Consider the following 24976-nt stretch of genomic DNA (forward strand, 5'->3'; position numbering starts at 1 on the left):
TACCCTGTCCCCACTTTCGGGAGACCGAGCCCTGGCGAATTATGTCAGCAGCTCAGTCCCCCTCCTCCTCCCCTTCAGCCAGGCCAGTGAGAGAGAGCAGCGAGCTTCGCGCATGCACAGTAGTGACCCGGTCATGAAGCCAAAAGACTACACTGCTGGGTAGTCTTACCCGCAATGACAGCGGCAACAGCCAATCAGCCGATGGAAACATCAGCTGCGGTGCAGACATTGCTGGACTCCAGGACAGGCAAGTGCTCTGATGTTAAAAGTTAGCAGCTACAGTATGTGTAGCTGCTGACTTTTCATTTTTAAAGGGGCGGAACTCCAGCTTTAATGCATAGAATACATTAACATAAAAAAACCTTCTGCCTTTACAACTCCTAGCAAAAGGTAGACAAATGAATAGATAATCATGCACATTTCTCAAAGATTTTTCACCTCCTTTCTCCCTTGTATCATTAAAGTTCCACAACCAACACATCCATTCTTCATTAGTTACTGTGTTTAGCCAGACTTTACAACATTGTTACCCTTATCACTGGTCTGGACCATCTCAGTACCCTCTGCCTTTGCATTGTAGTGCGAATTGGTCTATTTGATACTACACACGTAGAGTCACACACATGGAATGATAGGGCTCTGCACATTTATTGATGACAAAATAAAATAATAATATAACAGAGAGCACTAAATATTTTCCTGAAACCTGACAATTAAAGAACTTAAACATGACTTGTAATAAACAATTACTGGCTTCTTAACATCAGAAATAACATACTGTACATGGTTAATACACTGAGAAAAGGTATGGAAGGACACCTTCTCTGATAGCGCACTGCTCTGCATGTCTGTGGGCTCTGGAGAAGAAGGACAGGAATGTATTCCACATGCATAATTATTACGGTACAGAAAACCACGAGCTTGCAGCAGGCCCCTGTTGTCTTCTGCATGTATTGCAATTATAACACTGCTGGAGGTGAGCAAATAAACTAAACTATAGGTCATCAAACTGTCACCACTGTTATTTTTGGGGCAAAAGACAAACAGCCAACACTGTGTTCTAAAACTTAAATAAATTTAAAGAACAGATTGTAAATGAAGTGTAGATGACAATGCCCAGGGGGACAGGGATGTAATATAGTGCATGAATAGGATTTTCTAGGTTTAGCTGAATGATAAGATGCATAGCAGCTGCAAAGGATAATATGGCTTTTTACCCAATTTAGAAAAGGCACTGTATAAGGCACCATTCGCAAAGGCATTTTGCCATGCTACAAATGCCAGCAGTACTTTGTATGTACGTCCAGATGCGATCACCAGTATGTCGTTGCATTGTACGGGCTCAGCAGCCACTGCTATCCACACACAGCTGTCAATCCCAGCAGCAGGAATCAGTAGATTCTTTCTGCCTGGAATTAGCAGTGGTGCAATATACCCATGCGAATGGTGACTAAAAGAGAGCACAGGAAAAAAAAAACGATTGAACTTTGGGATTATAAAACTTTGTATTCGCAATGTATACATTCAAAATCATCGGAACTTACACATGGGAAAGTTTGCTCTTGTTTCTGATTACACTGCTTCATACATGGCAGACACCTTAACATACTGTGCCATTCACTATACATTGCTAACCAGGCAATGTTTCCTTTTTGTATAGTAAACAAGAAACTTGGAATGTTAAAACATAAACTACACAGAGGGGGAGACTTACTAAAACTGGTGCACACGGAATCTGGTGCAACCGTCCATAGTAGCTAATCAGCTTCTAACTTCAGCTTGTTCAATTAAGCTTTGACAATAAAACCTGGAAGCTGATTGGTTTATATGTAGAACTACACCAGACTTTGCTCTCTCCAGCTTTAGTAAATCTCACCCAGTGGTCCCTGCAATATCCAACAAACAAAACATGGAATGTTACTGAAATAATGAGAAAATGGTTTAAAAAAAAAAAAAAAAAAAATTCTTCTCTTCCGACCAGTCAGCAAGCTACGTTTTCCCTGTGATTTAAATAACCATCATCGTCATCTTTAAAATGTTTGACCAAAAATATAAAATATAGGCAAAAGACCCCTCGCTTAAAATCTTAAATTAAAAAAAAAAAACTAAAATAGTTTTGACTCTGACTAGCAAACGGACAGTAAGACTTTAGTAAGCAAAAAAAAAAAAAAAAAAGGAAGGAGATTCCCCAATGCCAAAGACTTGGTCCAATTGTCTACCAATCAGGTTGACAAGCTGGATTCAAATTTGCTGATCTGAACAATTTAAAAATAAATTATCGTTAATCAAAAATGTAGATGTATCATAGACTTCTGAGCCTGACACAGAGGAATGCCAATCCCAAACCTACCAAAGTATAAAAAGAGACTTCACTGTGAAGTATGTATGGGTAGGAATGGGAGAGACTGGTAAGACATCGTTTAGATACAGCTTAAATACATATAAATATATCATAGCAAAATAAAGTGTGCAGACTGGAAACATTGCATAAACATTTCTGGCCTGTGCAGAGAGGCCTGTACCTGTCATCTACAAAAAAACGTAGGCAGTCATTTTGTGGATTTGACCTATATTTACAATACTATCAATTCCTATAAACTAGCAGCATCACTGCATTCCTATCTCATACTGCAATAATGTTATTTGCATATAGGAAACTGATATTGTCTGCTCTTTGTAGGTGACAGGTACACTGGAAAGGAGATTGGTGTCCAAGTTGCTTTTATACATCTATAGTGTGTACAAATGTATACTCAATTACCTGTTTCTTTTTCTAGAGAAAACACTAGGCAGCTGCAATTTAATAAATTCATCATACGCTAGGATGAATTAGATGGGGGGGTCACAGCACTGCAACATCTCTCATTAATATTGTAAACAGTAATATTGTAACTCTGAAGAGAGCTCCTGGGAGTATGCAAGAGAAGCAAGACAGGCATTGCATTTACACTTTTACATATTGATGCAATGATAACGCCTTTAGGTACGCCAGACAGCTTACCGTATATAATGTTATAAAGATGCAAGGTGCAGAAAGGCAGCATGAGAGGAATTTGCAGGACAGGTAAATGGCAGCTGCCACTGCTGGTATATGAAAAAGAAATTGGTGCCCCCATCTGTGCTTCACCAGTTAGTGAGTCAATGACCAGGACCAAGCATGTGCATACCAGATGTCCTGCCCCTGGCAATCACACACATGTCAGGTCACTGATTGGACAAAGTAGTGAAGTAAGAGTAGGGATGGCAGCCATGGAAGTTGCCATTTCCAAAAAAAAAAAAAAGGTCAGCAATGACAACTCCTCATGTTTCTATCCTGATAGGTTACTTTTAACCTGTCTTAAGGTCCCATTAAGAAGACAACACTGCATCTGTAAATGTCGTGACTCCAAATGAAGTCACACAATTGACATGCCTGCCCACCTAATGCATACTTACATCACACAGTGCTGTTTATGTAACAAAGTATTGGATCTCCTTCCACCAGCTGTGAAATTTGTGCAACTGACGTGTTTTTCCATTATAAGACTTCTGCATCATGTTGCGTCAAGCTAAGCAGTCTATTGAAACAAGTGTAGATTGCTCCTCCAGAACTATTTCTAGAGTTCTGCTGACGAAATCCCTCTTTGCGATTAGCTGTCTCAGCAAATAACTGACAAACAAGGTGGTGAAGAATGGGAGGTCTGTCACCTGCACCATGAAGACAGGTAGAGAGAATGTCTACATGATTCGATAGACAGCTCAGCTGACAGCATGAGGGATCAGCAGCTGGGGAAAGAAACCCATAAACCATCATCATTTCTGCACTAATTTCATTATATATATATGCGATTTCTCTACAACTTTCTGAATCAAACTCAAAAATATGACACGTTTCCTTTTTCTTCCCCCTATGATCAGAATAAAGTAAATAAAATATGTAAAAATGCTCTTGCTATATTAACCTTGCCAAAGCCAGAAGGCATACATTTAACATTACCAGCCCTTCCACCACAAAGGCTTCAGTCTTTACATCACATTAGTGTTCAATCTACCTAACTGCATAAAAAAAAAAACTTTTTAACACTTACAAGGCACTTTTTTTCGCCCAGAGCAGCCAATATTGGTCGGGCAAACTTACAAAAAAAAAAATATTTACAATTTCAACAGTAAAAACTTAAGAAAATATAAATAGTAAAAGAAAAATAGTTCTATAATACTGTAGCAATAAGGCACTTTTTTCTTCTATTTTGTGAAGTGTCCCGGCTTCTTCATTTCCCTTAACATGTGGAGCACAGTCATCTGCTGAGTGTTTTAAAGTTCATCTACTCCAAGGAGCAACATACACAGCAAGGCCTGATCTGGCTCATGGAACTGGATGTGCTAGCTCCGCCTCCAGGCATGCCGCAGAACTGCATCTGCACGTCTGAAGGGCTGATTACGGAGATCTGAAAAGATAAAACAAGTGAAATGTCAGATAATGTGCACTGAGGACACGAGAGCTCTGTGGCTGAAGCAGGCAAAGGCACTGTACACGAGACTGGAAGCTTTGTAGAGTTGAGAGTCAGTGGTGAAAAAGGAATATCATTAGCTGTACATATAATAGTTATTGACAATCCTAAGGCGTTGAGCCTGTCTGTGGTGGAACACATTTTCTGAAGCTTTCTTCTAAGATAAACTCAACCTCATATGTATGGCAAATTTAAAATGGTTAGAACACAAAACAACTTTGTAAATAGTGTATATTATTGGTCTCATCGTGTTCTGCTTCTTGCAGATACTGCTGACATATCCATTATGTTGGATAGGAAAAGTAACGACATGGAATGGCATTCTTAACTAGCTCCATTGTGCTCAGAACTGCTTGTGGTCTTACAATGCTTGCTTAGGAGTAAATTTCATTAAAAATGTGCTTTGTTTTTCAGGCACAGTCTGCTATGAAGGTAGAGCTGATGGTAAGTTCAGAACTCACACTGGTACGGAGAACAGATAGTAATGGACCTAGCTACTGGCATACTTTGAAAAGATAATGATAGTTCACAGACATCTAAGGCTGACCATACACCATTCGAATTCAAAGACCAGGCAAGAATTGATCCATTAATAGGCTAGCTGAATTTACCTAAGTTGTTTGATCAATCAACTTGGGTTCAACCAGCCTGCCAGGTTCTCTTGCGATTATCGCTAGCGGATGCTATAGCCCCTAGGGATAATCACTGTCTCCCACCCTGAGAAGACAATTGTGGATTCCCCTGTCAACACTGTGTTGATGGAGGAATCATGCAAATTTATTTCCTGAAACCTGCGATTGCAAGAAATTAGTACTCTGTATGGCCACATTTCTTAGCCTTGATTTTATCACTCATAAGATGTGAACCTTAAAGAAGGGCCCAAACCAGGTTAATAATAAAATAAAAGCCTTTACATCAAGGTGGCAGACCATCACTGGTCTGTTTAGCAAATCGTGCAGTTAGCAAAAACTGACTATTCTTATAGGTCAAAATGAACATATCAAGGAGTTAGATACTTTCTAGATACTAGAAACTGGATACTAGACCTTGCAAAAGTCCCTGCATTTTACATCATTGCTTCTAATTGTTCCTAGTAGTAACAAGTTCTCTTTTCTTTGAGCTGAACAGCATTATCTGTCTATAAGTTCAGATCTTAATTCTGTGTGTGGGCTGGTATCAACAGGCAGCATTGTCAGTCACTTAAAGCAAATGCTTGTTATAGGAGACAAGTTTGGCACAAGGCAGAAGCAGCATAGGCAGCAATAGCTGTTATAGAGGAAGATCAGCTGTCCCTCTTCTTACCCTCTGCAAGAGACTAGGAAACTAAAGATGAATCTTCCTGGTAGCTAATCTGAGAGATAAAATAGAAAGGAAGGAATATAACTAGGAAAATGAAAACTAAAGAGAAGTATATAAAGAGCAGCACTCTCCCCCATATGGAGAAAAAAAATAAACGAAGTGCTCTACCTTATAACTTTCTCTCCCCACAAGTTCCTATGGAGGTCATACTGCTCTCTCCACTGGTTACAAATAAACAGCACGAGTGCAGGACAGGCAATATTCCACACAAGCACAGTTAGCGAGGGAGATGGCTTGATAATGAGAATTATGGCCAGTAGCTCTGGGCCCAGTAAAGGAGGTTTTCCCCATTACCTGGGTAAGGGCACAGCTGACCTCTGTACAGGAACAGCACTAGTCATTTCTACTAAAAGACAAACCGTCAGGAAGCTTAAAAGGCGATGGTCCATATGGAGCCAATATATCAAATGTCAAAAAGACAATTGTACATAAAATTGGTATTAATAATACAGGGGTTCATGATCTTCCCTAATGATGAGGTCTACAATCTGATGGAATTTTCACCAAAAAATTGATAAAACAGCACAAGCCTTCTCCCTATGGCTGTACACTGTGCTTTGTGTGAATATTGAATGCACCGACAGAAGAGTATGTAGATGTTGCATGCAGTCAGGTGCATCGCAGGTGATTAGTAATTATGACTACAAGGTTAAAGTGCAAGGCCTGGGCATGCATTCCAGTGTTCTCCATGACAGGCCATCCATGGCCAGACAAGGAAGGTCACAATGCATGCAGAATTATACCTTTACATACTTTTTAAAGGCATTGGGCTTAACAGTTTGAATCCTCAAATAGGGATGTATCACAGAAGAAGCGAGAGCCTCTCTTGGCTGTTCTGGCTGTGAAGGGGACACTCTTCAGGACTGCAGCCATCAATGCAGGTTGGGGAAACAGAGAAATACATACATGGTCAATTAAGGCAAACTGAAAAGAGAGGTTCAGCAGCCCCCATTAGTGAGGACTATATACATTGGGGCAAAAAGAAGGAAGACAATATTATAGAGATAACTGTAAGGATGCATTCAATTAACTCACTTGCTAACTAAAACACCCACCTGTTATTATGTCTTCAATGGTTCCATCCTTTCCTTCATACACCGGTCGATGGTCCTTGGCTTGCCGCCGCCGCAGTTCTGCTATCAGATCTTGTTGCTGCCGTTTATTTTTCGGCGCTGGAGACTACAGAAATAAAAATGGTGTGCAAAACATTAGCTACATTTCCTTCTTCATTCAGTAAACTTTACTCTCCGAAAATAGAATACATTCATATCACCCAAAAAACAAATCCAGATATTTCCCGTGGAAAGATATAAACAGTAATTATTGATGAATAAGAGGATTACCCTAGATCAGGGGTCTCCTAACGTTCCAAACAAAGGGCCAGTTTATTGCTGCTCAGACTTTAGGAGGACTAGACTGTGACCAGTGGGATTAGAAAATAGTGGAATTGCCCCTCATTGTTATTGTCAGAGGGATGAATAGTGCCCATCACTGGTATCGGTGGGAGGAATAGTGCTCCATCACCATTGTCAGTAGGAGGAATGGTGCCCCATTACCGGTGTCAGTACGAGGAATAGTGGCCCATCACCGGTGTCAGTGAGAGGAATAGTGGCCCATCACCGGTGTCAGTGAGAGGAATAGTGGCCCATCACCGGTGTCAGTGAGAGGAATAGTGGCCCATCACCGGTGTCAGTGAGAGGAATAGTGGCCCATCACCGGTGTCAGTGAGAGGAATAGTGGCCCATCACCGGTGTCAGTGAGAGGAATAGTGGCCCATCACCGGTGTCAGTGAGAGGAATAGTGGCCCATCACCGGTGTCAGTGAGAGGAATAGTGGCCCATCACCGGTGTCAGTGAGAGGAATAGTGGCCCCATTGCTGGTGTCAGTGGGAGGAATAGTACCCCCCATCACTGGTGTCAGTAGAACTGTGCCCCATAACTGGTGTCAGTAGAACTGTGCCCCATAACTGGTGTCAGTGGAAAGAATAGTGCCCCATCGCTGCTGCCAGTGGGAGGAATTGTGCCCCATCACTGGTATCAGTTGAAGGAATAATGCCCCAAGGGCCAGATAAACGCAGGCAAAAGGCCGCAGTTTGGAGACCACTGCCTTAGATGGATGGTGATCCTCTAAGGTGGCTTTAGGGTCACTATAAAATGAGGGGGGGGGGGGAATGTGGAAGTATTGCTATTAACCAAACAATACAATTAGTCTAGCAGTTATTTTCACTGCTGAGACCAGCTAAATCATTGTTGGTACCTGAAGTTATCTCCCACTGTAACAACACCTGTATGCATTTCTTGCTCTGGGTAAACCCAGCATATACTCTCTCATATACTTAACCAAGAGTTAAGAGGATATGGGTTGTAAACAGCTGTAAATGTCCACTAAAATACTTCACAAGATCTTCGAACAACAGAAAACTTGACAAAGACTGAACGTGAAAGAGTAGTACTGGCAGACTGCCCTATTGACTGGATGTTCCCCCCACACACCATCAGTGTAAGCTTTGGTAACACTTTATAGAGGAACAGAAGCTCCAGAAATCAATATAAAAGGTTAACCAGTGAGACCAGAAAAACATCGGAACAACTCCCATCAAAAAAAGCAATCAGTTAATTATATTATTTATTAAAAGTTCACTGATTTTTCTTTCTCCTAGCAATCTTAACTCTTTAATGGCCCATGTCCAAAAGACACTGTTAAAGGCTTATTGCTCAGGAATAAAATGTCAGCAACTCCTAATTTAAGATGAACACACATGGCGTTGATGGCCTTTCCCAATATGTTCATTCAAAATCCTGCAGGATAAATCGGGTGGCATTTGTGGCGAACCACAATGAACAATGCTTGTCACCCAAAATAAGCTTTTGCTTCATTATGGGCAACAAGCTTTGCACACTGCAGTTTGCTGCGATTGCCACGCGCTTTATCCCACGATGATAGCGGCAAAACCACACCGCATTTTAGGTGCCATTGAAAATGGATGGCACCTGAACATGCCATTTGCAAAAGTAGTAGGATTTGAGATTGCGGGCAGAATTGCAGCCATTCTGCCGGAGATCCCAACATGCCAAATGTGAATGGAGCCTTATTTCGCACCACGTTTAATATGCACTGGGTGTGCGATATACTGTGGGTATCAATATAATCTTAGCATACCACAGTTGAAGTGCGTTTTTGAAAAGTAGTGCATGCACTACTTTTTGTGCAATCCAGTTGGATTTCAGCTCATTCAAATTAATGGACTGAAATCGCACCGCATCCAGTCACACAGCTATTGCGCAGGAACGCATATTGTGTTCCTGTGCGATTCAAGTGTGAGCCGACCCGTAGTGGTTTTTTACCTTTATGTTGTAAGTTCTCACAAGCAGTATCCTCCAAACCCTCTTATCATTGTATTGTAACTGTTTTGCCTTCCTTTATTTTATAAAGTGCTGAGCAAACTCTTGGCACTGTATCAAACCCTCTACAATAAGAATACACAATCGCATTCTAATATATTCAGGGGCACTACCAACCACGACTGCAAATATAACCACTTACTCTGGTCTTTTCTTTCCCTGTGCTTTGGCACCTTTCGGCTTCATGTAGACGGGACATTTTTACAACCTCTCTTGAACGATTTAACTTGACAGATAGTAACCCACTTTTAAAACATCCATTTTGCCGGGTTTACATGGCGCGTTTAAAAAAATATATATATTTTCAAAATAGCCAAAAATTTAAAAAACGCCTTTAAAACTAAATGCAGCTAGATACGAGTTACTGAGTTTCGCTCCTGAAATGCCTCTAAACTCAGCTTCTGAACCCATTTTTTTGCGTTCCAAAAAAAGCCTCTAAACTCAACTGCCTAGAAACGACTGTAAACCACCCTGTGTACATGACCTGATAAGATAACAGGAAAGTTTAGGAGCAGTTGAAAAAAATGCCCAACTGCTTCTAAACGTCCATTTAGCAGCAGCAGTGGACATGATGCCTTCATCACAGGCTCAAGCATTGTTCTGTTCTTATTCAACTTGTCTGCATTCTGGGCTGTACATTAGTACAACATGACTACAGATCAGAACTGAGAACAACTAGGAAGGCATCACTTCATAAGTCTGCTTGAATCAATGTTCTCCTGATAGCAGAAGCAATGATGGTGCTTGCATTTTGGCGTGCAGGACCATTTGTGCCACAGTCCATGACACTTAGAACTACTTCAGTCATGTAGACCATACCTTAGGGTCCATCTTCTTTGCTTCTTGCGCCAATAACTTCTCTCGCAGAACCTCCTCCTGCTTCTTGCGCATCTCATTCTCAAGTTCAGCTTCCTATTTGGTTAAACAGCACAAATCAGGCCTGTTATCAGTTTTATAGGACAGCCATATTACTCTAATACATAAATGAATATACTTTATAAAGAAAACACACTAAGGTAATTAGTATGGACTGACATCATAGTTTTATTCATATATAGGGACTATCTGACTTCACCACTTGGAGAGGTGTTATTGGTGGTTTAATTGCTTGTTCAATTATCAGCATTTTGAGAAAGATGAACTGTGATCCATCAAAACCTTGAAACAATAAATGTTGCACCTTAATTCGGTGTGAAGACCCATGGGTGCCTTCCAACTAGGTTGGATACATGAAGCTTTATTTATGGAGGACTAGGGCACTTTTCTAGTATATTGAGTGCAGTTGACCAACTTTGGGTTTATATATATATATATATATATATATCTCAAATAATGGAGTGAGTTACTTCCCCTTAATCTCTGTGCTTTTTTTGGAGCAGTGACACAATGGGCTCCCAATGATCCACCAATATTCAGTAGAAAAAGACGATGGGACACGATCTCCAATGGTAAATGTTTTTACTGAGAAATCTGTGCACACTGATGAAGAGCATGGTATGCTCGTAATTGTACAGTAGCTGCCACATTATATATGTCCTGAAGATTTTTTCAGTAAAAAACTTTTGCATTGGAGATCGTGTCCCATCATCTTTTTCTACTATATATTTATATTAGGGTTGTATTGATATACTCGTGAAAATGCTGCGATACCCGATACTTCTGCAGTGAGATTTGAGCCATACAAAACTAATGGGCTCATATCGCACTGCAACGATTCACATGTGGTTTGAACAGGAAATCGATGAGATTCTTGTCTGAATCGCATGAGGTTTTCCGCACCGCTCCTGCGTGAACCCAGGCTTGTCACAGCGATTTCAGCCTGGGTTCGCACAGGAGCAGTCTAATTTGGACAGAAATCACACCGCATACCTGTTCAAATCGCATTTGATTCTTTGCAGTGTGATTTGAGCCCATCCTTTTTGGATGGGCTCAAGCCGCACCACAAAAGGTATTGGCGAGTACTCGACCGAAAGTATTGGTACTCGTACTCGTTAGTAAAAAGATGGTATCGGTGTGCAACCCTTATTTATGTATGAAAGACACAGAGGAGAGAGAAAAAAAAATAGAGAGAGATTTGATTCTTATTCAAGTATGCTTTACACAAACTAAATGTGTGTCTGAAGTTATCATCAACCATCCTCTTTGTGTTTATAAGGATCATTTACTGAATTTCTGATTTGTGCAAACACATTTCATTACACATAAGTATGTATGACCTCGCTCAGATGGCTCTTCATTTAGATGCCTGCGTGGAGCATGTGATTGTAAATAGCACTTCAGTAGGGCGACAAATGGATCAAAGGGCAGTTTCCCTAACTAATATATCCACAAGGATCCATCTCTCCTTGCTGCAATCCAACTTAATGGACAAGAAGTGTGTTATTCGGTCACTAGGTAGGTGGTCACACCCTGACCCAAGAACCTTTTCCTGTTGGAACAATGGCAGGAAAGAGCCCGTCTTCTTTGCTCAAAAGACACTTAAAACCACACAGGTGCTTCTAAAGCGCCAAGTAAAGGCGCATGCCAGTATGTGACACAGGGTTTATCATGTATACCTTATACGATTTGATGAAACGAGCGAATACTGGAAAGAACACGGAGGGCGGCGTTGTCTTTGGACTTTCTCCAAAGTAAAGCACCACAGCTGCGTATGCTTCCTGCAAAGAGAAAAAAATGAGAGATCTGGAGATACTGCTCCCTTCTAAAGGCTTATAAAACTTCACAAGTCTACATTTCCTGCAGGCACAGTGAAGGGAAGGGTGGGAGGGAGGAATCACAGTGGGATGGATTGCTAAAAATACCCAGACAGAACATTCAAATAAGGCAGGAAAAAACAACTGATAGAGGCAAACAATACACGCAACTGAAAAAAAAAAAAAAGTTATTTTGTCACAAGCTAAGAAAGCTTCAATGCCTGTATTATACATTATGGCTATAGCTGCATCACTGAAAAAGGGAAACCATCTGGAATGCTGCCACCGAGTCTATTATATATGTCCACTAACCTTTCAACCTGAACTCTAGGGGCACGAAAACTTTCCAATATTCATATATCCATTTGCCACAATGGATATAAATTCACTTTGAGTGCCTTTGCAAACCAAGACATTAGCTTTTCAAGTAGTTGTGACACATCATTGGGCTGCACATGGGTGGGGCCTAGTGGGTCCAAGAAAATACAGGAGGGGGCAGATACAAGACCAGTGCACAAAGAGAGAGCAACGGTCACTGGTCTTTATTACAGGAAAATCCTACACAGAGGAAAAGTGCAGGAGATGTTGCGTGCTGGATTACTGCACATGTCTAGAGGAAATAATCAACTAACAATACCCAGCTCTTGTATTTAGACACACTTCGTTTTATTTGGATTTTAGCTTCGAAGTGATATTAAAGCTTTAATTTTTTTGAATTAAATTAAACATGTTCTACTTACCTGCTCTGTGCAATGGTATTGCACAGAGCAGCCCTGATTCTCTTCTTCTGCTGTCCCCCCACCACCAATGCTTCTGGTTCCTCCTCTATAGCGAAAGCCAACAAATAAAGCTGCTTTCTATAGGGGCACTCGTGTAGGCTCACTTCTGAGCTGCCCTGTCCACATCTATAGACACAGACTGTGCGGCTTGTGCCCCGTGCCCCCCCCCCCCCCCCCCCGCCACAGGATTTGATTGACAGAGGTGGGAACCGATCGAGATCGGGCTCAGGTAAGTATAAGTGGTGGCTGGGGAAACCTGAAGCACAGATGGTTTTTGTACCTTAATGCATAAAATGCATTAAAAGTGGTTGTAAACCCCTTACAACCACTGTAACCTACAGGTAAGCCTAGATTAAGGCTTACATGTAGGTGCAAGAAATATCTCCCAAACCTAAAGGGTTTAGGAGATATGTGCAAGAATAGCAGCACCGATGTCTTCGGCGCATGCGCCGTAGACATCGGGCACAGGCGCACCAAGTGTGCAGCTTCTAATGGCGACCATGCAGTTAGTGGAAGCACCAGTGCGCATTTGCGGGACTGATGGCATCGCGGCTCCGGCCAGTCACAGCACCGGAGCCGCGATACCCAGAAGTCACTCTGGGTATCATGGTGGCAACGGAGGTGGTGACCGAGAACCACTCAGGACCACTCAGGCAAGTAATTCATAATGAGCTAGTATGCTATGCATACTAGCTCATTATGCCTTTTGCCTTGCAGGGTGCCTTTTTTTTTTTCCTTAAGAGGCTTTACTTCCTCTTTTAAGGTAAGAAAAAAAATTAACGTGGTTCTGAAGTCAGAAGTTTTTTTTTATCTTAATATACATTCTATGCATTAGGCTAAAAAACCTTCTGTGTGCAGCAGCCCCCCTAATACTTACCTGTGCCCCATCTCGATCCAGCAATTTTGCACCAGGGTCTTGGCTGTCCGAGACTGTCCCTCCTTATTGGCAGAGACAGTAGTGGGGTGCCATTGGCTCCCGCTGCAGTCAATCAAATTTAGTGAGCCAATGAGGAGAGAGAGGGGGCCAAGCCGCAGCTCCATGTCTGAATGGACACACAGAGGAGCAGCTCGGCTTGGTTGCCCCCATAGCAAGCTGCTTGCTGTGGGGGCAGGAGGGAGGAGCCAGGAGCGCCACCAAGGAACCCGAGAAGAGGAGTATCTGGGCTGCTCTGTGAAAAACCACTGCCCAGAGCAGGTAAGTATAACATGTTTATAATTATTAAACTAAAAAAATAAAAAGAAGTTAGTATAACTTTAAGGCTTTATAATCACTTTATCTATTAAAATTAGCATCAAGAAAAATGTTCCTCCCAATCCAACTTCCTTCTCATCCACCCCATCTACCTTCTCATCCATTAATCAGGACTGCTGCTTTGTAAAGCCACCTCATTATCTCAAAGCTACATAAGTGGTGGGGAAGTTGACTCTTTCTACCATGCATTTGGGGTGAAGCCGTTTTCCCAAAATTTGGTAAATGCTGCATGGTGCTGGCTTCCGATTTACCACTGCCAGCTTCCAGATGAGATGTTGAACAAAGCAATGGGGCTTGAAGCATCTGTATTACACTAATTGGGCTTTCTGGACATATACATACTTTACGTTTTATAATCTCATCAAATCCTGCACGTTGATGTCCATTATACACGAACACACAGGTTAAGTAAATAAAGGTGAAGGTTTTTTTATCCAAAATATTTTAAGTTCCGTACAGCCAAATTTTCAATGTCACACAGACCCCCGACACTAAATATACACTCACTGGCCACTTTATTAGGTGCACCTTGCTAGTACCGGTTGGACCACCCTTTGCCCTCAGAACTGCCTTGATTCTTTGAGGCATAGATTCAACAAGGTGGTGGAAACATTCCTCAGAGATTTTGGTCCCAATTGACATGATAGCATTATGCAATTACTGCAGCTTTGTTGGCTGCACATCCATTATGCAAATCTCCTGTTCCATCACATCCCAAAGGTGCATCCATGCTTTCATGTTGTCTACGCCAAATTCTGACCCTGCCATCTGAATGTCGCAGCTAAAATTGAGACTCATCAGACCAGGCAGCGTTTTTCCAATCTTCTATTGTGCAATTTTGGTGAGCCCGTGTGAATTGTAGCCTCAGCTTCCTGTTCTTAGCTGACAGGAGAGGTACCCAGTGTGGTCTTCTGCTTCTGTAGCCCATCTGCTTCGATGGTTCAATGTCTTGTGCTTTCAGAGATGATATTCTGCATACCTTGGTTGTAATGAGTGGTAATTTGAGTTACTGTTCCCTTTCTATCATCTTGAACCAGTCTGCGCATTCTCCTCTGACACGAACAAGGCATTTTCCTCCACACAACCTCCGCTCGCTGGATATTTTCTCTTTTTTGGAGCATTCTCTGTAAACCTTAGAGTTGGTTGTGCGTTAAAATCCCAGTAGATCAACAGTTTTTGAAATACTTAGGTCAACCCATCTGGCAGCAACAACCATGCCATGTTCAAAGTCACTCAAATCCCCTTCCTTCCCTATTCTGATGCTCAGTTTGAACTTCAGCAAGTTGTCTTCACCACGTCTAGATGCCTAAATACATTGAGTTGTTGCCATGTAATTGGCCGATTAGCAATTAGTGCTATCAAGCAATTGAACAGGTGTACCCAATAAAGTGTCAGGTGAGTCACTCCTATTATCTGCAATACCATAGAGTTGGCTGTGAGCTCCTCTTCTGTAAATTGCCCAACTTCCTTTGCTTCCAGCACCTAGCATCTAAAACATGTTCGCATGACAGCACTACACACTACTCTCTTCAATCTGTTTCCTATGTACGAGTTCCTGTCCGTACTAATATTGTAAGATGCACAATGCATGGGATTTCTACAGGGAGCATAGTTGATAGATTTTTTATTTTAACACGTTTATAGTTAAAGTTCTGCTTCCTACAGGGACAGTTCTTTTGGGGAAACAAAGGAATACCTTAAAAGTACCCTATCAATAAACTACATTTATTTGCTACATTTTAGTCTGTTACATATGCAATCCAAAGCATTTTATTATATCTGTTCAATAGGTGCAAAAATCTGTGCTGTCCTGTGTTTATCTCAAGCAGTGCGTCATCAGCCCACCTCTGCACTACAGAACATCTGTCTATGTTACAGAGATGAAGAAATTGGGAGGGATTCTGTAGAGTCCCACCATACTTCCTGTCCCCCTAACATAATTTTAGTATGACCATGTTACTCATCTGTAGATACAATAAAGATCCGACTGGCTTCTGTCTAAGGAACATGTTCGAAAATCAGCAACCGATCAGCGCTCAAGGACAATGGCTGCGAGAGATGATCACTGTGTTCTGGCAAGGAAGAGGGGTAGTGCCGCTTGGTTGAACGAAAAAAAAAAAAAAATTTCCCATGCTGTGCACCCAGCATAAGAGAACATTGCCATACTAGGACAAAGTGTATTACTGGCAGCTTCACCAGGTGAAAATAAAGGGAAAAACATCAGAAAAACAAAATACAGCCGCTAAGGCTCGGTTCACACTGCCAAGAGCTGAATGTCACATGACATACAGTGCGACTTTTCCCAGCCAACGTATGTGCAACTTCAATGCAACTTTGAAGCAACTTCATGGAATGTCTGGGTAATCTTCATGCAATGTCGGATCCAAATCACATCAATTAAGATGAGGATCCAACTTGAAGGCAACCTCCATTAAAGTCTACGGGCACAAGTCAGATAGTCAACTTGAAGTAGTACAGGAATCTTTTCTAAAGTCGAAACGACTTCAGTAGTGCTAATTAAGACCACGCTCATTGACTAACATGGGATTTCACATGTCATGTGACTTGGGGTCTCACAAGTCGGATCCCAAGTCACGGCAGTGTTAACCAAGCCTATTAGATGCATGTTAATTCTTCTTTAACCCGTACATACCTGGATTAAAGGTTAGTTAATATATGCTTTTAGCTTTGCTGAAAATATTCGCTGTAAGAGCTGTCACAATGCCTTCCATGTACTAACCTCTGCTGTTTTGGCATCTTTCTGAATCTTGTCCAGTTTTCCTTCATTTCCACTCACAAAGTTCCTGAGAACACTATTGTCATGATGACTGCTCTCCTTGCGAATTAAGTCCATTCCTTTCCCAAGCTCCCTTACATCCATGAGGACGTTTTCAAGAGACACTGGACAAAGCAGAAATAAGAAAATATTTGCCGTGTGCATCTCAGATGGGGAGATATCCCCTCAATTCACATACAACTAACGATATCTGTGTTAGGGACTAACATGGAGTTTTCTGGACAAGAAGGGGAAACATAAATTGAGGACACAGCTGTATGAGCTTGACAAGTTCTAAACCAGCCTCTCTCAACCTTTTCAACACAGAGGAACCCTTGAAATAGTTCTGCAGTCTCGGGGAACCCCTGCTAAAAATTAGAAATCTACACCTCATGATACATTAGTGTGATGGTCAATGAAAGGAATGCTCCTTACACTTGTGGTCATTGGGAAGAATTACCTCCTTACAGATAGATAAAGAGATCAATGGTGTCAGTGGGAACTTATCTGAGAGGCAGAAATTGTCCAATGCTGAAGGAACCCCTAGTAACCTCTGGAGGAACCCTGGTTGAGAATTACTGGTCTAAACCTTCCCCTTTTATCCAAAAAGAAATGTTTTTGCCTCTCAGCACTGTACTGAGAGGCAAAACACACACCAATAGGAAACAGCTTTGAGCAGTTGTAGCCAGACTAATAAAAGAAGATTTCTGATTGGTTGTATTGGACTATCGCAGTTCTTACCTGCTGCTGCCTTCTCCACAAAATGAAGCTCATTGTAGAACGTGGCCACCTCAGGATACTTCTCTTTGCCAATCAAGGCAATGTAGTTAAGCAATGTCATCTTCCTGTCGGTTGACTTTGTGTCTTGTAGCTGGATCCAATGGTGAATTGTAGTGCAGAAGAGAAATACATTATAGTTATAGCCCTAGCTCTGTGAGTAAAGACAAAAGTGCCCTACCAGTCAACCATTCCAACATACCAAGTCTAAGCTCTGTAATTTGAACCCATAGACCGATCCTCTCTTGCTGCTGTTCATGTAGTTACCCAAGGCAAGAATTATCTAAAAAGGAAAAAAAATATTTCCCAAATTAAACTGGCTCCCATGCTTTGATGTTTATCAGTTTACTTGGGTCTTCTCAAGTCCTCACTCACCTCCAGCATTTGTTTCAGCTTTGGAGAAGATTTGACTGAAGCAGAAGCTGCAATCACTGCATTCAGTTGCTGGGAAGAGGAAGTTACATGTCAGAAAGTAGAATCTCCTATTGGTCTAATTTTACCAGGTGAAAATAGCAATGGCAACATAAAACAGGAGTGAATCCCAAAATCATATTTTAAATATACTTGCATCTGAAGGCCTCTATTCACTATTGATTTTAAAGAGGAAGTAAACCCTTCCAAACAACTTGGACCTATAGGTAAGCCTAGATTAAGGCTTACCTGTAGGTCCAAGCAATATCTCCTAAACCTATATGGTTTAGGAGATATTTGCCCGAAAATGGGCACCGCTGTCTACGGCGCATGCGCCGTAGACAGCGGCGCGCATGCGCACTAAATGCGGCAAATCCAAGAATGGATTTGCCAAATTTGTCGCCTCCCGTGCGCATGCGCGGGAGTGACGTCATCGCGGCTTCGCCGTATGGCAGCGGCGGAGCTGCGAGGCGCGACTCCCGTGCGCATGCGCGGGAGTGACGTCATCGCGGTTGCGCCGCTGTGATTCGTCGGAGCTGCGAGACGCCACAAGCAACATGGATGCGGCGGACTACAGGGATCAGCGGCGACTTCGCTGGCTCCTGTGTCAGGTAAGTGACACATAATGAGCTACTATGCGATGCATAGTAGTCCATTATGCTTTACCTTTGCAGGGAAAAAAAAGAGGAAGTAAACCCATCAGGGTTTACTTCCTCTTTAATTAGCTTCTTAGCACAGGTGTGCACAAGCTTATTACATTAGGGTGTGCACCTTTAAGCTCAAACACATGCATGTGTATATACATTGATGGTGTCAGTAGAGCATTGGACGGTGTCAGCCATCTTATTTTTTTATTACTTTTTAGAATTGTATTTTTTTTTTTATTTAAAAAAAAATAAGCCCCCAGTTAGAGGGTTTTGCTGAAATATCCGGGGTTTAAACAGTGGGAATCTGTGCCACTAGGGTGATTAAGGTGTGCCCGGGCACACCTGGCACACGCCTATGCTTCTTAGCCAGTTCAGGATGCTGACCATACTTTATATTTCATACTATAAGCAGCTGTTATAGCACTTAAAACAGGTATTTCTGTGCTGTATTTTTTTTTTTTTTTTTTGCAGTGTTTTTTAGCAGTGTTCTTTAATGTACGCAAAACATGATACAACGTATGTAGGAAAACAATGTTTTAGACTGCAATTAGACTAGATTACCGACAAGCTGCTGTAAGAAATAACAAATGGATACATAGATATGGTAAATAAATGACATCCCTAAAGATATAAACCAAACACATACACAAACCTGTGTTCAAAATAAGTACATAAGAAAACTCAGAATAAATGGTCTACATTGATCTATAACTAAAGAACTGTAATCCATAAATTTGTGCAGGCTTCCGACCATTAAAAAATAATTTCAGGCTTGGACCATTGTAACTATGTACTGTATATATCATACCTGGCCGATGCCCCTGGAAGCTGGGAATCACTGAAGTAGATAACACCATTTCACTGATCACCATTTGCTCCTGGGTCCTGTGCTGAGCGGCCAACCTGATGCATGTTGATTGCAGGAAGTCGACCACTTAGCATGGGCACTTTTCAGAGAATGCTTTGCATTTCTTTATGAATGCAAAGTGTTCTCTGATTGGACACGGTGGAGAGTGTGATGTCACTGCCCCACCTTTTTGTCTTGTCCGAACACTTTGCATTTATTTACTTTTAATATTCACAAGTGAAGATTTTATATATACAGTGCCTTGCCAAAGTATTCGGCCCCCTTGAACTTTTCAACCTTTTGCCACATTTCAGGCTTCAAACAAAGATATAAAATGTTATTTTTTTGTGAAGAATCACCAACAAGTGGGACACAATTGTGAAGTGGAACGAAATCTATTTGATAATTTAAACTTTTTTAGCAAATAAAAAACTGAAAAGTGGTGCGTGCAAAATTATTCGGCCCCTTTACTTTCAGTGCAGCAAACTCACTCCAGAAGTTCAGCGAGGATCTCTGAATGATCCAATGTTGTCCTAAATGACTGATAGTGATAAATAGAATCCACCTGTGTGTAATCAAGTCTCTGTATAAATGCACCTGCTCTGTGATAGTCTTAGGGTTCTGTTGAAAGCGCAGAGAGCATCATGAAGACCAAGGAACACACCAGGCAGGTCCGTAATACTGTTGTGGAGAAGTTTAAAGCCGGATTTGGATACAAAATGATTTCCCAAGCTTTAAACTTCCCAAGGAGCACTGTGCAAGCGATCATTTTGAAATGGAAGGAGTATCAGACCACTGCAAATCTACCAAGACCTGGCCGTCCCTCTTAACTTTCAGCTCAGACAAGGAGAAGACTGATCAGAGATGCAGCCAAGAGGCCCATGATCACTCTGGATGAACTGCAGAGAACTACAGCTGAGGTGGGAGAGTCTGTCCATAGGACAACAATCAGTCGTACACTGCACAAATCTGGCCTTTATGGAAGAGTGGCAAGAAGAAAGCCATTTCTCAAAGATATCCATGAAAAGTCTTGTCTAAAGTTTGCCACAAGCCACCTGGGAGACACACCAAACATGTGGAAGAAGGTGCTCTGGTCAGATGAAACCAAAATCGAACTTTTTGCCCACAATGCAAAACGATATGTTTGGCATAAAAGCAACACAGCTCATCACCCTCAACACACCATCCCCACTGTCAAACATGGTGGTGGCAGCATCATGGTTTGGACCTGCTTTTCTTCAGCAGGGACAGGGAAGATGGTTAAAATTGAGGGGAAGGTGGATGCAGCCAAATACAGGACCATTCTGGATGAAAACCTGTTGGAGTCTGCAAAAGACCTGAAACTGGGACGGAGATTTATCTTCCAACAAGACAATGATCCCAAACATACAGCAAAATCTACAAAGGAATGGTTCACAAATAAATGTATCCAGGTGTTAGAATGGCCAAGTCAAAGTCCAGACCTGAATCCAATCGAGAATCTGTGGAAAGAGCTGAAAACTGCTGTTCACAAACGCTCTCCATCCAACCTCACTGAGCTCGAGCTGTTTTGCAAGGAAGAATGGGCAAGAATTTCAGTCTCCCGATGTGTAAAACTGATAGAGACATACCCCAAGCGACTTGCAGCTGTAATCGCAGCAAAAGGTGGCTCTACAAAGTATTAACGCAAGGGGGCCGAATAATTTTGCACGCCCCACTTTTCATTTTTTTATTAGTTAAAGTTTCAAAAATCCAATAGATTTTGTTCCACTTCACAATTGTGTCCCACTTGTTGGTGATTCTTCACAAAAAATAACAATTTTATATCTTTATGTTTGAAGCCTGAAATGTGGCAAAAGGTTGAAAAGTTCAAGGGGGACGAATACTTTCGCAAGGCACTGTGTGTGTGTGTGTATATATGTATGTGTGTGTATATTTATATATATATATATATATATATATATATATATATATATATATATATATATATATATATATATATATATATATATATATATATACATATATACACACACACACACACACACACACACACACACACACATATACATACACACACACACACACACACACACACACACACACACACACACACACACACACACCCTCCCTTGTGTTCAAAATGAGTATATAATAACTGTTACTCTATAACAATAATGCTAATGCTAAATAATTAAGTAAATACATCCACTCTGTAGAAACAATTGAATGCAATATGCAGATTTTTCTATTTTTTTTCATCTGCACCATAGGGTGCACATGGTCAGTCAAAATGTGTACATAGTCGCTGGCAGGGACTGTACCTTTCAAGATAATGGGGCCTGCAGAATACCAATATATGGCTTCCCAAACCATGATTGCGCCGCCACTATGCTTTGTTGTTGACACAAGACAGTCCTGGTGGTAAGCTTAGGATGGTGTTCACATGTCTGGGGGGTGGGTACTATGTAAAGCTCGATTCCTCGGACCATATTACAGTCTATTGATTGATAGTCCATGATTTATGGGTGTTGAACCACTAATATGGCTCACTAGTGGTTTGGTAGTGAATGTTTTCCATATGGAGTTCAAAAGAATGTGAGGAAAAGTGGGGTAGCCTGTTTTAAGGCCCCCCTTTCCCTCATGGGATGGTGGCAGTAGGAGTTACAAGCCCCTCCTTACTTGATTATAATGGGAGTTTTGTGATAGGTTAAAAAAAGGTCAGCTTATTAGGAATGTTCTGGAAGTTTTGAGTGGTCCTCTATGAGAGGCAATTTAAGGTCACCTGTCCCCCCAGAACATTCCAGAAATTCCCAGGACCCCTATTTAAGCAGGAGACTGAGGGGTGTCTTTGCTAGTCGCCAGAGGGATATTTGAAGAGCACCACACTGATTTTGTTTACAGTTTTAAAGTATTTATTAAGAGTGTTATGGTGAATTGTTAAATGTTTATATTTGTGAATACCAACAAACAAGGCCGCAGCCGTTATTAGCTGCTTTACAACCGCCCACCGTAGATATACTGTGGCAGGGCGGCCACTCTGCGCTAGATCACCTGCCTAGTACCTGATCTGACACATTTTCGGGTCTGGGGTGGGCGCAGCTGCTGGCAACACACTCCTGCTGGCATCTGCCAATTACACAGGCAGAACGACAATCTGCCTATGTAAACAAAGCCAATTGTCCTTTTGTCAGACGGGAAGGTATTGATTCTGTGTTCCTGCAAAGCAGAAACACGGATCTTTGCCTTCCCCTCATCAAAGCACCTCCCACACAGTGATTAAATCACAACCTAGGCACACAGTTAACACTTTGATCACCCCTGATGTTAACCCCTTTTCCAGCCAGTGTCATTAGTACAGTGACAGTGAATATTTTTTTAGATCTGCTCATGGTATAATGCCCCATACACACTCAGATTTTCTGCTGATTTTTTTCCATCAGGTTTACCAAAACCATGTAGTACAAGGGTCTGCCTCATTGCATACAAATTGAAACTCCTAAGGTTTGACCTCATATTATATGGTTTTGGTAAATCTGAAGGAAAAACAGCAGAAAAACTGATAGTGTGTATGGTGCTTTAGCCCTTGTACACACGGTCGGAGAATCCGTCGGAATGTGTCCTATCGGACCGCGTCGTCGGATAATCCGACTGTGTGTGGTATGCATCGGATTGATTCCGTCGGAATCTGTCGGACCCAATTTTCCAACATGTTGGAATTTATTTCCCGACCAACTGGGCCGGTCGGACATACTCCGATCATGTGTAGAGAATTTTGATCGGACCAAGTGCCACGCATGCTCAGATCAAATTCCTACATCAAAGCTATTGGCTACTAGCCTGAATGTAGTCCCATCGTAAACAAAATTACGTCATCACGTTCTGAAAGATCGGATTTTTCGCCAACTTTGTCCAACCGTGTGTATGCAACAGTTTCGGACAAGATCCGACGGACAAAATCCGACGGGCAAAATCCGACGGGCAAAATCCGACGGATTTGGTTGTGGAAATCTCCGACCGTGTGTACAGGGGCTTAGTGTTACTGATCCTCAAAAAGTGTCAGTTAGGTATCAGATTTGTCCAGCGTAATATCGCAGTCCTGCTAGAAGTTGCTGATCGCCGCCATTACTAGTTAAAAAAAAGAAAAATATCCCATAATTTGTAGACGCTATAACTTTTGTGCAACCCAATCAATATACGCTTACTGGGATTCTGGGAATATGTAGCAGAATACATATTGGCCTAAATTCACAAAGAAATTAAATTTTTTACATTTTTTTTTATTGGGTATGTTTTATAGCAAAAAGGAAAAAATATTGTGTTTTTTTAATTGTCTGTCTTTTTTTGTTTATAGTGCAAAAAATTACCACCAAAAGGACAACATTTTTACTTGGGTACAGTGTCACACGACCGTGCAATTGTCAGTTAAAGTAACACAGTGCTGTATTGCAAAAAATGGCCTGGTCATATGGGGGGGGGGGGTAAAATCTTCCAGAGCTGAAGTGGTTATCTAGTTTGGTGTGTCTAGTGTTCTAGGTATGTTTGGAGTTCATACCACCTACCGTCTCATGTTATATCTCTTTCCCTTTCAACGCAAAACATGCAAATCATGTAGTATTTCCATATTTTTGTCCAACCCATATATACACATTTTATATATATATATATATATATATATATATATATATATATATATATATATATATATATATATATATATAAATAATGGTCAGAAGCTGCATGACAAAGGACTGGTGGTAGCCAGTGACTTCCTACCGGTGTTAGCAGCTGCAAGTTCTCACTGAAATTGCCCATGAATGTCATGATGGTCATCCTTTGAGAGAGTCGTTCCACTTTACTGAAGTGCATCATGAATCTATCCTCATCAGAAAGGTCTTCAAGAGGCTTCCGCTCCCGCTCATACTGCCTTAGCAACTTCACTTCCGCTTCTGTAGGTAAGAAGCGTACCAGACACTCCACAAAATCTACCGGCAATGTCTTCAAGTCAAACCTGGAGAGAGAGGACAAGGTATAAATGTCTATCCAGAGGTCTGTTACTAGATTCATTTAATTTAGCAACCTGTTGCAAACGGAGACATAATCTACATTATCATGTTTGCACCATGCTATGCTATAAGCACATTTATGGAATGCACAGGAGTAGGAGAGATGCATACGTGTGGATAGCTTTACAGATCTCCTCTGGGGCCCTCCCGGCTTTTCGCAGAGTGATTGCCAGGTTCTTGGCTCGGTTTGCCTCCAAAAGGGTCACTTTACTTATTGATTTCTGGGAAGATTTATTCTTGGAGCAGGTAAGATCAATGGCAGCTCCCTGTGCTTTGGTTTTGAACATCTCTTCAAATTTATCCATATCCAGATCCTGTAAAAAAAAAAATACAATTTAAAAACACCAAGCTTTTGCTTCATTTCATATAAATCAGTTCCTCAATGTGTAACAGGTACATGCTACTTATATAGTTTTAGAATGCTGAAGTTTTACATTCAAGTTGCAAACCAGATCCATTAAGACTATGTGTGCTAAGGGGAACCAAAACTGTTTAAGGCCGG

General features: G+C 41.5%; 1 protein-coding gene across 3 annotated transcripts in view; it reads right to left on the reverse strand.

Moving 5' to 3' along the window:
- Positions 1 to 629: 629 nt before the first annotated feature.
- LOC143983515 (formin-like protein 3) overlaps positions 630 to 24976 on the reverse strand; it is a 166771-nt gene continuing 142424 nt past the window's right edge. For 2 of the 3 annotated variants that reach the window (XM_077483296.1, XM_077483294.1), the window contains 11 exons: positions 24586 to 24788; positions 24185 to 24419; positions 17900 to 17968; positions 17727 to 17807; positions 17489 to 17618; positions 16712 to 16872; positions 11803 to 11904; positions 10067 to 10159; positions 6902 to 7025; positions 6600 to 6709; positions 630 to 4424 (listed from right to left, as the gene is read on the reverse strand). In XM_077483296.1, the coding sequence (XP_077339422.1) occupies positions 6618 to 6709; positions 6902 to 7025; positions 10067 to 10159; positions 11803 to 11904; positions 16712 to 16872; positions 17489 to 17618; positions 17727 to 17807; positions 17900 to 17968; positions 24185 to 24419; positions 24586 to 24788 (1290 nt within the window). In that variant the 3' untranslated portion in view covers positions 630 to 4424; positions 6600 to 6617. The remainder of the gene's footprint in view (positions 4425 to 6599; positions 6710 to 6901; positions 7026 to 10066; positions 10160 to 11802; positions 11905 to 16711; positions 16873 to 17488; positions 17619 to 17726; positions 17808 to 17899; positions 17969 to 24184; positions 24420 to 24585; positions 24789 to 24976) is intronic. The other variant, XM_077483295.1, reaches the window with a different exon arrangement.

This window comes from Lithobates pipiens, unplaced genomic scaffold (genome assembly GCF_037356315.1).
Source record: "Lithobates pipiens isolate NorthernLeopardFrog02 unplaced genomic scaffold, aLitPip1_a1.2 Scaffold_16, whole genome shotgun sequence".
Taxonomy (NCBI): Eukaryota; Metazoa; Chordata; class Amphibia; order Anura; family Ranidae; genus Lithobates; species Lithobates pipiens.